Source organism: Diospyros lotus, chromosome 11, assembly GCF_014633365.1.
Source record: "Diospyros lotus cultivar Yz01 chromosome 11, ASM1463336v1, whole genome shotgun sequence".
In the NCBI taxonomy this organism is placed as follows: Eukaryota; Viridiplantae; Streptophyta; class Magnoliopsida; order Ericales; family Ebenaceae; genus Diospyros; species Diospyros lotus.
In genome coordinates, this window is record NC_068348.1 from 21,775,834 (window position 1) to 21,789,320 (window position 13,487).

Here is a 13,487-nt window from a genome sequence, read left to right on the forward strand (position 1 = left end):
GAACTCTTAACATTTAGGACTAGATTACAACAATATATTTCAGATTAGGATTAGATTAAATTCAAGATTTCCTTATCTGATTTTAAGGAGTGTCCTTATCCTTCCATCTTGAATTCTTTTTCATCTTTTTCCATCTTTATCATTATAATCTTCTCTTTTTATCCTCTCGTGTATAACTTGAATTTTTCTCCTTTATCTTCTCCAACATTCCTCCTTAAGCTGGTGAATAGATATCCATCATTCCCAGTTTGCCTCGAATAGATTCAAATCCTTGCTTTTGCATTACTTTAGTAAGGATATATTTACCTCTTGAAACTCGGTATGGATATAGGTAAGACTTATATCTCCTCTTTTAATCTCTTGCTTGACAAAGTGTCGGTCAATTCTCACGTGTTTCATCTGGTCATGTTGTATCAGATCATTCACAATCTTAATTGCCGATTTACTATCACTATAAAGAATTTTTGGAGAGGACACTGGTAGGTGTAGGTCTTCCATCATTTTCTCCACCCAAATTACTTCACATAGCCCTTGTGCAATAGCCCTATACTCTATTTCTGCACTACTTCTTGCCACCATTGGTTGCTTCTTGCTTCTCTAAGTTACCAAATTCCCCCATAATTTTGTGTAAAATCCGGATGTAAATCTACTGTTTTTAATAACCAGCCCAATCAGCATCTATAAATGCACTTATTCCTTTATTTTCACTCTTCTTAAACAAGAGTCCTTTCCCAGGGGTTCCTTTGAGGTACTTGAGAATGTAATATGCTGCCTCAAGATGTCTTCTTGTAGTTGAATGCTTGAACTAACTTACTATGCTTACGGCATATGCAATGTTAGGTTGTGTGAGTGATAGATTGATCAACTTACCCACCAATCACTGATATCTTCCTTTGTCTACTTGGTACTCTCTTCTGTTGTTTTCTTTATTATACCAGTTAGGTTCTAAGGGAGTAATAGTAGGTTTACACCCAAGTTTACCAGTTTTCTTCAGCAAATCAATTGTGTATTTCCTTTGAGATATAAAAATCCCTTCCTTGGCTACTTCCATCCCTAGGAAGTATTTTAGTTCTCCCAAATCTTTCACTTCAAATGCAGTCCTTAGTTGCCCTTTTAGATTTTCAATTTCCAGAATGTTATCCCCTATGATGATAATGTCATCCATATAGACAATAAGGATTGTCCTCCTGCCATTTGCTTCGATTTTTGTGAATAGGGTATGGTATGCCTGCCTTTGTTTGTATCCTAGTTGAATAAGGGTGTCACTAAACCGCTTGAACAAGGCCATTGGAGACTACTTGAGATCATATAGTGTCTTCTTTAACTTGCATACCTTTCCTCTTGTGTTTTCTGTCTCAAAAATCAGGGATATCCTCATATAAATTTCTTCTAGCTCCCCATTTAAGAATGCATTCTTGTTGTCCAACTGATACAACTTCCAATCTAGATTGGCAGCCAATGAGAGCAAAACTCGAATAGAATTAGGCTTGGCCATTGGAGCAAAAGTTTCCTCATAATCAAGTCCTTGGGTTTAGGTAAACCCTTAGGCTACTAATCTTGCCTTGCACCCATCAATGCTTTCATTTGACTTGTACTTTACTGTAAAAACCCATTTGCTGCCAACAATTTTCTTCCCATTTGGTAGATTGACAATATCCCAAGTTTCATTACCTTCTAAGGCCTGCATCTCATCCATTACTGTTGCTTTCCATTTCTCATCTTGCAATGCATGATATATATCCTTAGGGATCACTATATCATCAATGCTGACTGTGAAGGCCTTGAATTGCGGAGATAGCTTTGAATATCCAACATAATTTGAAATAAGGTGTTTGGTAGTCGATCTCACCCCTTTCTTTAGTGCTATTGGGATATCTAGATCATCAAACTTGTTAGATGTCACCCTTTCCATACTGCCATTGTCATCAGTTTCTAGACATATCTCTGGATCATACACTGGGTTTGGTTGAGGGTCATGAGGCCTTCTAGAATATACCAAAGTTGGTTTATTAGAGGCTGGATTTTCTTGAATCCAGTCTTCTTGATCTCCCCCTAAATTAGGCATTGAGGTTTGAGTAGAAAAAGAAGGTTCAAGAACTAATTTAGTAGCAAGAGGTCAGGAACTGAGATCATAGGTAAAGGCAAAGTGGAGTCCCACTGTTCCTTTGCACTAGGTATGTGTCCTTGTAGAGGAATGGTGTGAAAAAATGGTTACATCACAAGATACAATGAGACGTCGTGTAGAAGGGTGGTAGCATTTGTATCTTTGTTGAGTGGGTGAATAGCCAACAAATATGCATTTGAGAGCCTTAGGTTCAAGTTTAGATTGAGAGGGTTGATACTTATGTACAAATACAGTTCACTCAAAACATTTTTAGTTATAGAGAGTTTAGAACACTAGTGTGATGGGGATAAAAATGAAGGATACTCACAGGGGTTCTAAATGCAACGACCTTAGAGGAAAGCCGATTTATAAGGTAGGAAGATGTAAGAATAGCTTCTCCCCAATATGCATTAGGTACTGAGTTTGTGAACATAATTTCCCTTGCAGTCTCAAGAAGGTGGCGATTTTTCCTCTTTGCCACCCCATTTTGTTGGGGATTGTAAGAGCATGAACTTTGGTGAATAATGCTATGTATAGTTAGATAATGATTGAAATCATTGGAAAAATATTCTTGGTCATTATCTGATTGTAAAACATGGATTGAAAATTGAAAGAAATTGTTTATCATTTGATAAAACCTTTTAAACACATCATAGGCTTCAGATTTGTCTTTCATTAAGAACACCCAACTAACCTTGTATGGTCCTACTGAGTGTTAGTCAAATTAGAAGTCCTTGCTGGTCCCCAAATATCATTATGAATCAAATCGAAAGGCTTTGTAGGTTTATATCCATGAGATGGATGAGAACTTTTGGTTTGTTTAGCAAGGATACATTATTCACAATGAAATGAATGGCTTCTTTTATTAATGAAAAGATAGGGATACAAAACTTTGAGATAATTAAAACTAGGGTGCACTAAACGCTAGTGTCATAACATAAGTTCAGAATCTGAAATTGTAGACAAGGAAGATTGGATTTGTGACCTAGAGCCAAGAGACCGACCAAGCTTTGAAATATAATAAAGGCCTCATTTTTCCTCAGCACTGCTAATCATCTTCCTCAAAGATAGGTCTTGAATTCACAATATGAAGGGAAAAATGTCACCAAACACTTCTTTTCTTTGGTTAATTTACTCACTGATAGCAGGTTACACTTTAGATCAGGAACATATAACATTGATTGCAGACTTAGACCTGCTACACTAGTTGTACCTTTCCCTCGGGCCATGGTTGTAGTACTATCAGCCATTGAGATGATTAAACCTTAATCGCAAGGTTTATAGGCTGACAACACTTTAAGTGATCCAGTTATGTGATCTAAAGCACCTGTGTCGATTATCCAACAATCTATAGGGAATTTGAAAGAGATTAAAGAGTGTCTAGGTGTACCTTGTTTAGCAAGAGACACTACCGGGTTAGGGGCTTCTGTTGTCTCAGGTTTGGTCACCTTAGTTCGACTCAATAGTTATTGTAAAACCTCCAACTGATCTGTAGATAGAATCTGGTTGGTTGATTTTCTAGTCTCCACTTCTCCCCCATAAGATGCTTGATTTCCTTTCCTCTCATTCTTAGGCTTCCAATTTGCTAGTTTTCCATGAATTTTTCAGCAAGTTTCCTTTGTGTGATACAGTTTATTGTAGTGGTCACACCATGGTTTGTCTTTTTGGGGCTCTCATTTGGATGAATTAGATGTTTTTCTCCTTGAGGAGACCAATGCTGATGTTTGTGAGTTTAGATTAGAATTGGACACCCCTGAAGGATTTAACATCACCCTTTTTTTGCTCTCTTCTTTCTTGACTTATGCAAAGACTTCCCTTATTGATGGAAAGGGTTTGGTTCCAAGTAACTGCCCTCTTACTTCATCAAGATCAGAATTAAGGCCATGCAAAATATTGAACTCTCTCTTTTTTCCTACCATCTTATCATATTTCTTTCCATCTTTAGCACACTTCTATTTAATCTCATGGAATAGATCCATCTTCTACCACAACTTGGTTAAAGCATTGTAATATTCAGTAATTGAACTATTACCTTGCCTTGTTGTCTAAATGGTAGAATGGATTTGGAAGCTTTGGGCAGTGTTTTCCATGTTCGAGTAGATTTCTTGCCCAACTTCCCAAATCTCATGGGTTGTCTTATAGAAGAGGTAGGTGTCAAGCCCCTTGAATTAGGGCTAGCAATTCGGTAATTTCGATTGTAAGAACGAGAGAAAGAAAGAAAGAGACGGAGAGAATTAGAGAGAACGGGAGAGAGAGAAATTGAGAGGGAAGGATTATTATTCATTCATTCAATAGGTAATCTTTCCCTAATGCTATAGGTCGCTATTATAGAGAACCTCTAGCCCACTCAATAGATCTCCTAACCACTTAATAATAGCCTAACTGTTACAACCAACCGATTCTCGCCTTCTAACCACTCAACCCTTACAGTTAACCCCCAATAGTTTACAAGAAGTCAGTAATTACAATATTACCCCAAGATCGTGACAATCCCCACCCCTTCAAGCAATTCTTATCCCCAAGAATTGATAGCGAAGGCTATGGTTCAACCAATCCCTACCTTCAATACTTGCTGCCTCCTCCTCTTCTTCTCACTGTTTTTCTTTTCCCCTTTGAGTAGTAGAAGTGTAGCAACGCTCATAGCCTCTAGTTGTTCGATCGTTGCCTCAGCCTTTCCTTCAAACACTTTAGTCGGTATAGAATGCAATTGTGATTCCTCCTCGATGATCACCTTGCATTCACCTATTTCTTCATGGGAAACATCGTCCTCTTCTTCTTCCTTTTCCCCATCATAACATTCCATATTCATCAGTTGCCTCTTACATTGATGGTAGAGGCTATATTTGTCTCCGCACCTAAAGCATAGCCCTAGTTGTCTCCTCTGCCCTATCAGATTACCCCTAGTGCCATTATTATAGGAAGGTGCTTTGGCTGCCTCTTGATTAGGCCCTATAACCAAAAGCCTAGAATTATCACCCTCATACTGCTAGGCTAATATACTTGGCTTGTAGGGAACATTATGCTTCTTAAAAATGGCCTCTAAGGTCATTTCTTGTAGCTTGGCCTTTTTTTGCAGCCTGCCTCACCGTCGTAGGTGTCATCATCTTAACCATGGGCTGCAATTCCTCCCTCAATCCGCCAATAAAGTTGGATACCAAATACTGTTTGGTGAGTCCTGGTTGCATAGTGCACACCATGGATCTTAACTCCTTAAATCAGGTTTGGTACTCAACTAGAGTCCCTTGCTTTAATTTGCTGAATTCTTCCACTACATCTGCCATGCTTTTCTCCTCGAAACGCTCACATAAACTTTCAGCAAATTTTGCCCAACTCCCCTGCATCTCTTCATCTTGGACCCACCCTTGATACCAAGAGTCTGCCCCTGCATTCAAGTAGGCCGCCGCTAGATTTATCTTCTGATCTTCAGAGATCCAATAAAATTGGAAGAACGTTCGCACCTCCTTATCCACCAATGTGGTTTCTTCCCTTCAAACATCGGAATCTCTAATCTTGGCATTGGGGCATGGGTCTAAGTCCACTGTTGCTGATTCCTCACCTGGTTTTCTTGGGCTGGAGGCTGATCTACTTCTTCAAGACTTCCCTGCGTGTCCGAACGGTTGCCCTAATGTGGCAAGATCAGGTCAGAGGTCTGTCTTGGCGGATATTTCGGCGGCAACTGGAATTGGGGCAGGGAGGACAACATGCTTAGCATGCTGTCGATCCTCCGTCCCTGCTGCTCCACCGTTTCTTGACACTGATTCATTGCTTGTTGCTTCTCCATGGCCGTTTGCATGGCTTCCTTCCATTCCACCAATTCCTCCCTAGTTTGGCGCATGGTATCTGGGGTATTAGATATTCCGAATTCCACTGCCTCCAATTGAATCTCCAATTGCCTCAATCTTGTTCCTTCTGCCATTCCCCTTTGACCCTCAATCACGTTGGCTTCCGCAATTGACTGTTCTTCCCGGTCCGCGTCAGAACAGTAGTTACCCGCTTCTTCTGCACCCTTCCTTGCCGTCAATTTCGATCCAAGATTGTCGAAATTTGCTTCAGAAATGACTGAACTTCTCAGCCAAGGAGCATCAGTCTTGAACTTCAATCAAGACCGATTCTTGAACCTTCGCCCACTTCAAGATTTAACCAAGAGTCATTGCCCGTGCTCGCCTACCCAAGCCCAGGCTCTTTGCTTCCGAATTTCAATCAAGACTGCTTCTGCTCGTGTCCGTAAGCCTAATCTGCCTTGCTTTCGTCCTTCATTTCTGCCTCGTTTGGGTCGTCTTAGCGTTCGTCAGTTTCGCATCCTCTTGGGTCGTGTCTTGCAGCTGCCATGAGTCCGACTACCCCTTTGATCGCTTGCGACTACCACTTTGCCGTCAACTTTCGACGACTTAATCGATCTTGTTGAATTGACAGCACCGACTCGTTGGAATTGTCTGAGCTACCATGACCGCGTCGCAGTTGCTATTGCTAGCAAGTTCGATTCCGACCCTCACCGTGATGGCTTCCGCCGATTACCCCATAACCGGTTCATCCAGCTCTGATACCACTTTGTCAAGCCCTTGAATTAGGGCTAGCAATTCGGTAATTCCGATTGTAAGAATGAGAGAAAGAAAGAAAGAGAGGGAGAGAATTAGAGAGAACAGGAGAGAGAAACTGAGAGGGAAGGATTATTATTCATTCATTTAATCGGTAATCTTTCCCTAATGCTGTAGGTCCCTATCTCTAGCCCATTCAACAGATTTCCTAACCACTTAATAACAGCCTAACTGTTACAACCAACCGATTCCCGCCTTCTAACCACCTGACCCTTGCTAACACCCCCAACAGTTTACAAGAAGTCTGTAATTACAATATTACCCTAGGGTCATGACAGTAAGTCCTTTCAATCTTTGACTCTATAGAATTGATCAACCATGCCATCACAATAGTGTTTTCAGCCTCCCACACACCATAAGTTGTTGAGTTTGTATTTGGCTTAGAAGTTGTCCCTATTAGGTATTCAACCTTGCCCTTTTCTCGGATTATCAGCAAAACTGACTGGAACCATTATCTAAAGTTGGTTCCATTCAGCTTATGCTGAGTGATCTGGAGGAAATGACTTGAGAGTGATTGGAGATGGGGGGACTTGAGTATTCCTAGTTGAAGGAAGGTTAGTTGGTAGATGCATCACTTGCTGATTGAGTTTCAGCCATAACATAAGCTTAAAGAAGTCTACCAACTGTAGGAGGAGAAGAATAAGTAGGATAACGGAACTATGACTCTGATACCATGAAAAATTAAATTATTGGAAATTTTAATAAGAGGAATAAACTTCCATAATCTCATTAATCCGAGGGATGCAAAATATATACACAAAATTCCTAAGAAAACTCCTAACATTTAGGACTGGATTACAACAACATATTTCAGATTAGGATTAGATTAAATTCAGGATTTCCTTATCTGATTTTAAGGAGCATCCTTATCCATCCAGCTTGAATTCTTCATCATCTTTTTACATCTTTATCTTTATCATCTTCTCTTCTTATCCTCTCGTGTATAACTTGAATTTTTTCTCCTTTATCTTCTCCAACACAAACCAATTGCTAGGGATCGAAATTTGATCTGCAGATTGCTACCCTGAATCACCAATCGCTGATCACCCAAAATCTGATAGTGATGGGGATAAGTCCTGATCGCACAGAATTGCTTCACACCAGCGTCGTGATCTCCGTCGACAAGGCTGGAATCGCCTTGCTCTAATACCAATTGTCAGATGCTCAGATCTGGCAAAGGGGTCGTTTAGGTAGAATTGAGAGTTAGAGAGAATTTGGAGAGAGAGTTCAGATAGAAGGGAGGGAAACAACAAGGAGGGAGAATGTTCAAGAGAGAGAGAGAGAGAAATAACAGAAAAGTGGAGGGAAAGGGTTCACTTCATTCACATGAGGATCGCCATCCTCTAGCTGTATATATAGCCCAACAATACAGCTATCCCCGAATGTACAATCCGATAAAGCACAATTGCTATAACAGCTAAGTACAAGCAACAAGCATAAGAAAGAAATACAATTACTCTCCTGCCCTAGGAATGTAACAATAGTTAGAGCGAAAGGTGCTAAAATGACAAAAAAATAGTGAAATATTTAATATGAAAAGTCCAATGAAATAATGTATATAATAATAAAACATCTAAAAATAATTTGGTTTGAACAGCTTGGAAATTCTGTTTCTTTATGTCCTAGTGTCAGATGAAAGGCTTCCAAGGACGCACTAACTAGCAGTTCTTTGATTATTGCTGCTCTGTTATTTGCTAATGTCTTGCCCTTTCTTTCTATGCAATTTTAGGAAATTAATGAAGACGACCTTACTCAAGATGCTTCAACTTCCATGAGTAAAGCAAGCCTTGAAGAAAGAGAGGAGATTGTGAATCTGGCCAAAAATGGGATTCGAAAGCGGCGGCGGAGGTGTATGCAGGTAACTAGTTAGGCAGTTGAAGATATTTGTGTACCAATGACTGGAATTTAATGTTTTAAGGTTTCTATATGCTTGCTAGCAATTCATATTAAGATGAATTTTGAGAATCCCGACTGTAAGCCATTGTCATTATTTTCTCATCAACCATGATGATTTAACAACATAGTCTTATGTGATGAAATATTAAATTTTAGTCATTTATCATAGTAGCTTTAAACTCGTGTAGGCTTCAGGGACCACTGAATGAGCTGCAAAGTATGTGGTAGAACTCTTAGTAGCAAGAGAGTCACAACGCATGCACAGGGCTTTGCATCCTTTGGTTGCTTGTTCTTATCACTCAAGGGCATGGAAGAATGGGAGCTGTATTACCTAGAATGTGGATTGTTCTGGTACATAGGACCAGAACATAATATGGGGCATATTCTGAATTGTGGTAAGATAGGGTAAACTCATAGCTACTATCATTAGAATTCAAGACACTATCAAACTCATTTTTCTTTTTAACAATTAAACATCAAACAAAATAATATAATCTATTACATTTCTTCAAATTAAATATACAAAGAACATATTTCTCAAAATGTGGCAAACAATTTTTTATGTTATAGCTATAGATATTAGTTTCTACATGTTTCCAATCTAAATTGATAAAATTCATAATTTTTTCATTATTATTTATGCCTCTGTGTACTGCCTTCCTTTGATGGTTAAGAATAGGCAGCAAAGCATTTTTCACTGCCTGCGATGGTCAAGGAGCATCAAGGAAGAATTTTCTGACCTGCCTTCCATTCACATTGTGCAAATTATGCATGCTATTATATTCTTGTTAACTTGTGCTTGTATGAATTGAATATTAATTTTAATGTGGAATTGGCTTTTAATTTCTCTTTTTAATGTAATTTGCAGGCATGTCAAACCCCATTACGTCCAATAACCCCAAGCAGCCTACTTGATTCAATCTGCTGGACAGTGTCTGAGCCAATATCAACTGCTTCTATTTACACAGACTCTTCAAGTGTTGAGAATGCCAATGAACATTGTGGACATGCATATTTTGGTGCAAAGGGGGATGGCAATGAAATGGAATCTTCATTCATAAACTTTTCTAGGCCACTTACAGACAGGTTGTTGAATTATTTTGTGTTTCAGTTAATTGATAGGAACCCGATTGAATTCCAAAAAAAACAATCCACTATCAATAGTTCCAATTCTTTACATCAGCAAAACAAGAATGAAACAGGGCATTCGAGAGGCCCTAACTCTCCCAAATCACTATCAAAATTCAGCTCCCTCACTCTCCCTCCTCCCTTCCTACTTATACCACTCCCAGACCCCACTCTAACTGAATTCCCCATTCACATGCTGATTATTCCCTCAGCAGTGTGAATTACAACTCTACCCCCATGCGCACATGCTGGTTGTTACACCTGCATGTGCGGACCGCTCCCTACTCCCATCTTCATGCCTTCGGCTGCTTGATGCGTCTTTGATAGGTTCGGTGCACCGGCGGCCTATCATTAATATACAAGGAATGATGAGTCTACCCTCTGTAACTTCAACAAATACTATCCAACTTGAGTTGCAAACTTGCAACTTCTCTGTTGCACTAAAATATAGAATAGCTAAAGAGTATTGCAGAAATTTTATTTACAAAAATCACTTTATTTGGATCTTGTCTCCTTTCTCTTGTACAGTTTTTATTTTTATTTTTCTAAGTTTTCTTTTTCCTCGTAATGTTTGATATTGTGCTTTTATCAACTTGCAACTCACTATGCTCTTTGCTTGTTCTCTAATTGCTTTTCTTTGTAAATTTGGTTCTGTTAGCAGTGAGAAAACTGAGTTGATATTCAAATATCACTTCCTTACCATATTGTTCCCAGTTGATCGATTTGGTGAGGTGGGCCCTTCTTCAAGGACATTTTTCAGCGATAAGGGCTTTACTTGTTTGCAGGTGCTGGATAATATCTATACATTTTATCAGGTATGTCTGTTTTCTTTTGTGACATTTTTAGGTCTACTAATAGGACTTGTTTGTTCTTCATTTTCATTTCCTTTAATTAAGGAGCAGCTGAAGTTAATCATGAAAAAAGGGGGTACTTGATATCATTTCTTGATGATGACATGGCTGGTGGTCAGTGTCTATTGATTCTTAATATCATTACAGGTGCTTGATGTGTGGGATTTTCCTACTTGTATTATTTTATCTGCATAATGCATTAATATTTGAACATGAGAGTGTGGAATAATTGAATTTTGAAAGTAGTGATTATCTGTACTTTATTGGGCGAAAAAAAACTCCTTGTTTAGCTATGCTAAGAAGATAGCCGTGTTTGGCTTGTTTTAGTTAATTGTTTAAATTTTCTGTTCACCATTCACAATCAATCAGATGTAAAAATAAGAAATCAACTACATAAAAGACATGATAGTTATGAGAAAAGCACTGGAGGAAATCATTTGAAAGGCCAATCATGAGATTTAATCTTTTTTTTTTTGCCTGATTCATGAGAGTTGATCTAATCAAACAATTTATAAAGAACTGAATGCAAACAGATAACTTCCACCTAACTGCGATTGAATTCTCTCTTGTGGCTCAGGTGTTGAATTTATGTTCTTGTGAGTTTTGTCTTCCTGTACCAATTGAATCCCTCTAGTTATATATCTCACAATGTGATTCTTTTGAACTTGCTTGAGGGTTGAGACTCACAACAAATTTGGAGCCCACCAAGAAGTTATCTAAAACTATCACCCATCAACCTCTCAATGTAAAATGAGAAGGCAAAATACCTCAGGGAAATTTCAACATGAAATTCTCAAGATGAAATGATCAAAAAGAGTGGAATTACTACAGGAGAAAGGAGAAGGAAACAAGGAATCTACTAAAAAATTAGTATATTTTTTGAGTTTAAATCTAATTGGGAGTTTAGTGGTCTTAGAATTTTGATTTTCTTAAATTTCTTTTCTTTTTTCCCAGTTGGAGTATGCTAGTCTTGGAATTTTGATTTTCTTTAATTTCTTTGTTCGTAGTTGGATTATACTATCCCTTGTATTCATAAGAGAAGGATGCTTGAGATTGACTTAAGTTGTTAATAGAATCCAAATGAATTGTGAATATTTTCCTCTCTTCCCTATTATTCTACTTTTTTGGCTGTACATTACAAAAGCTTAGTATGGATTATCTGAATCTAGTTTCAAGACTATGAGGAATTCTTTGGACTTGTATCTTGGTTGAAGTCAAATTGAATTAGAAACCAATTTTGACTAAAGTCTGAACTGACCTTATTTTAGAAAAGAAAAGCATTCATGTTTCTTGAGCAGGAACAAAATTTGGCTCAAGCCATTTTGTAAGCCATTCAAATGGTGCCTCATCAGTTTGTGGTTTCTCTTTTTCATTTTACCTTAAAAATGTGCAATTACATAATTTGCATGAGATGATTTTTTCCTTTTTAAGTTGTCTTTACTAGGTCATAAAAGTCAGCTTAACTGGGTATTGGAAATAAAAAAGAAAACAAAAAAGAAAGTACAAGTGGACAGACATTCACTATTTTGGTCATAACTAGAATCTTTATCTGCTTGTGCAGTTGTAGATTTTGTATCCTGAATTTGACAATTCCAGTTCGTACTAAAATAGAAGTTGAAGATTATAACTCTTAACAGTTTTATATGTAGAAATTGCTAACACTAAATTTCCCAACATTTTTTGGAGCGTTTAAACTGCAATTGATATGGTACAACCACCCTTGTGATGGTAACCAAATCTTATTCCACTCAAACACCGTCCTTATGAAATTTTGACCATTATCATGGTGGTAACACTTGTCGAGAGTTCAAAACTTGCACTTTCCTAAATCTTAGGTTACAGGTGCAGTGAATGAAAATGGTGCTCATAGTGGGTTAAGACTTGTGATTGTTGTTGTACACAATTCCATATATTGTCGTTAACTGAGTTCTTTCTTTATGCTCCCCTGTAGGAGAACATGTCAGCTCAAGAAGTAGAGGTGGCAATTCATATCGACTCAAGGCAGGCTGACCAGCTTCGATCAGTGTACTCCAGCAAAGAAACCGCAGAACAAGGTTGTGTGGCGTTCAAGCGCATTCATTTGTTAGGGAATCGTATATATTTTGAAATGTTGAAACGAGTTAACGGGGATAACAACAGTAATGTCTATGAGCTGTTGATTAGAGCATGAGATTTGAAATTGGTGATCCATTTGACAATGGTGCCAAAGAATTGAATAACACATGGTTGACCTTACTGGACGAATTGGGCCTTCTCTCAGAGCTTCACTTGTAATCGGTTTTTGATTTGCATGGCAGGTATAGAAATACTCTCAGTAAGAATTTCTATTGTTGGGCTAAGAAACATTTTTAGGAGCATTTTTTAGCTTAGTATAATTTTTGTATTGGAAGTATAGAAACGCTCAAAGGAAGAGATTTTCTATACTTAACCATTACCACAACTATGGGAAAGCATAGAAACACCACAGAAAACCATTAGGTAGATAGAAAATGCTGTCGTCTTCATTTACAATGATCTGCCAAGAATTCAAGGGCTCCACAAGTAGTGTGTACTGACTTGCACTCGACCCCATGCCTGCTTTCTCTACATGGTCAAGCGTATGATCTACTCCCAAATTCACATCATCATGAACCAACTCATTGTCATTATCTAAGGCATCTAACACACCATCTATATCCTCATCTACGTCACTGGGTCATCGTAAAAAATGTTGTCTTGAGACAAGCGTAACGTGTCAAATAAAGTATTGTCATTTGTCATTGCAGCATACCATATTCTCCATATTATGGCATGCATCAATGTCTTCATGACACTCTCCACTAATCTCCATTGCAATGCCACCCGGCATGTGCAAACTGCATTCACCATGAGTCTCATACGATGTAGACTCCCCAAAACTTAAGGTATGTGATA

At 38.3% G+C, this 13,487-nt stretch overlaps 1 protein-coding gene across 5 annotated transcripts in view; it reads left to right on the top strand.

Annotated features, from left to right (window-relative positions):
• Nucleotides 1-12,814, top strand: part of LOC127813213 (uncharacterized) — a 35,737-nt gene extending 22,923 nt beyond the window's left edge. For 4 of the 5 annotated variants that reach the window (XM_052354061.1, XM_052354064.1, XM_052354065.1 and 1 more), the window contains 4 exons: nucleotides 8,429-8,557; nucleotides 9,464-9,681; nucleotides 10,382-10,538; nucleotides 12,526-12,814. In XM_052354061.1, coding sequence (XP_052210021.1) covers nucleotides 8,429-8,557; nucleotides 9,464-9,681; nucleotides 10,382-10,538; nucleotides 12,526-12,744 — 723 coding nt within the window. In that variant the 3' untranslated portion in view covers nucleotides 12,745-12,814. The remainder of the gene's footprint in view (nucleotides 1-8,428; nucleotides 8,558-9,463; nucleotides 9,682-10,381; nucleotides 10,539-12,525) is intronic. The other variant, XM_052354063.1, reaches the window with a different exon arrangement.
• The last annotated feature ends 673 nt before the right edge of the window (nucleotides 12,815-13,487 follow it).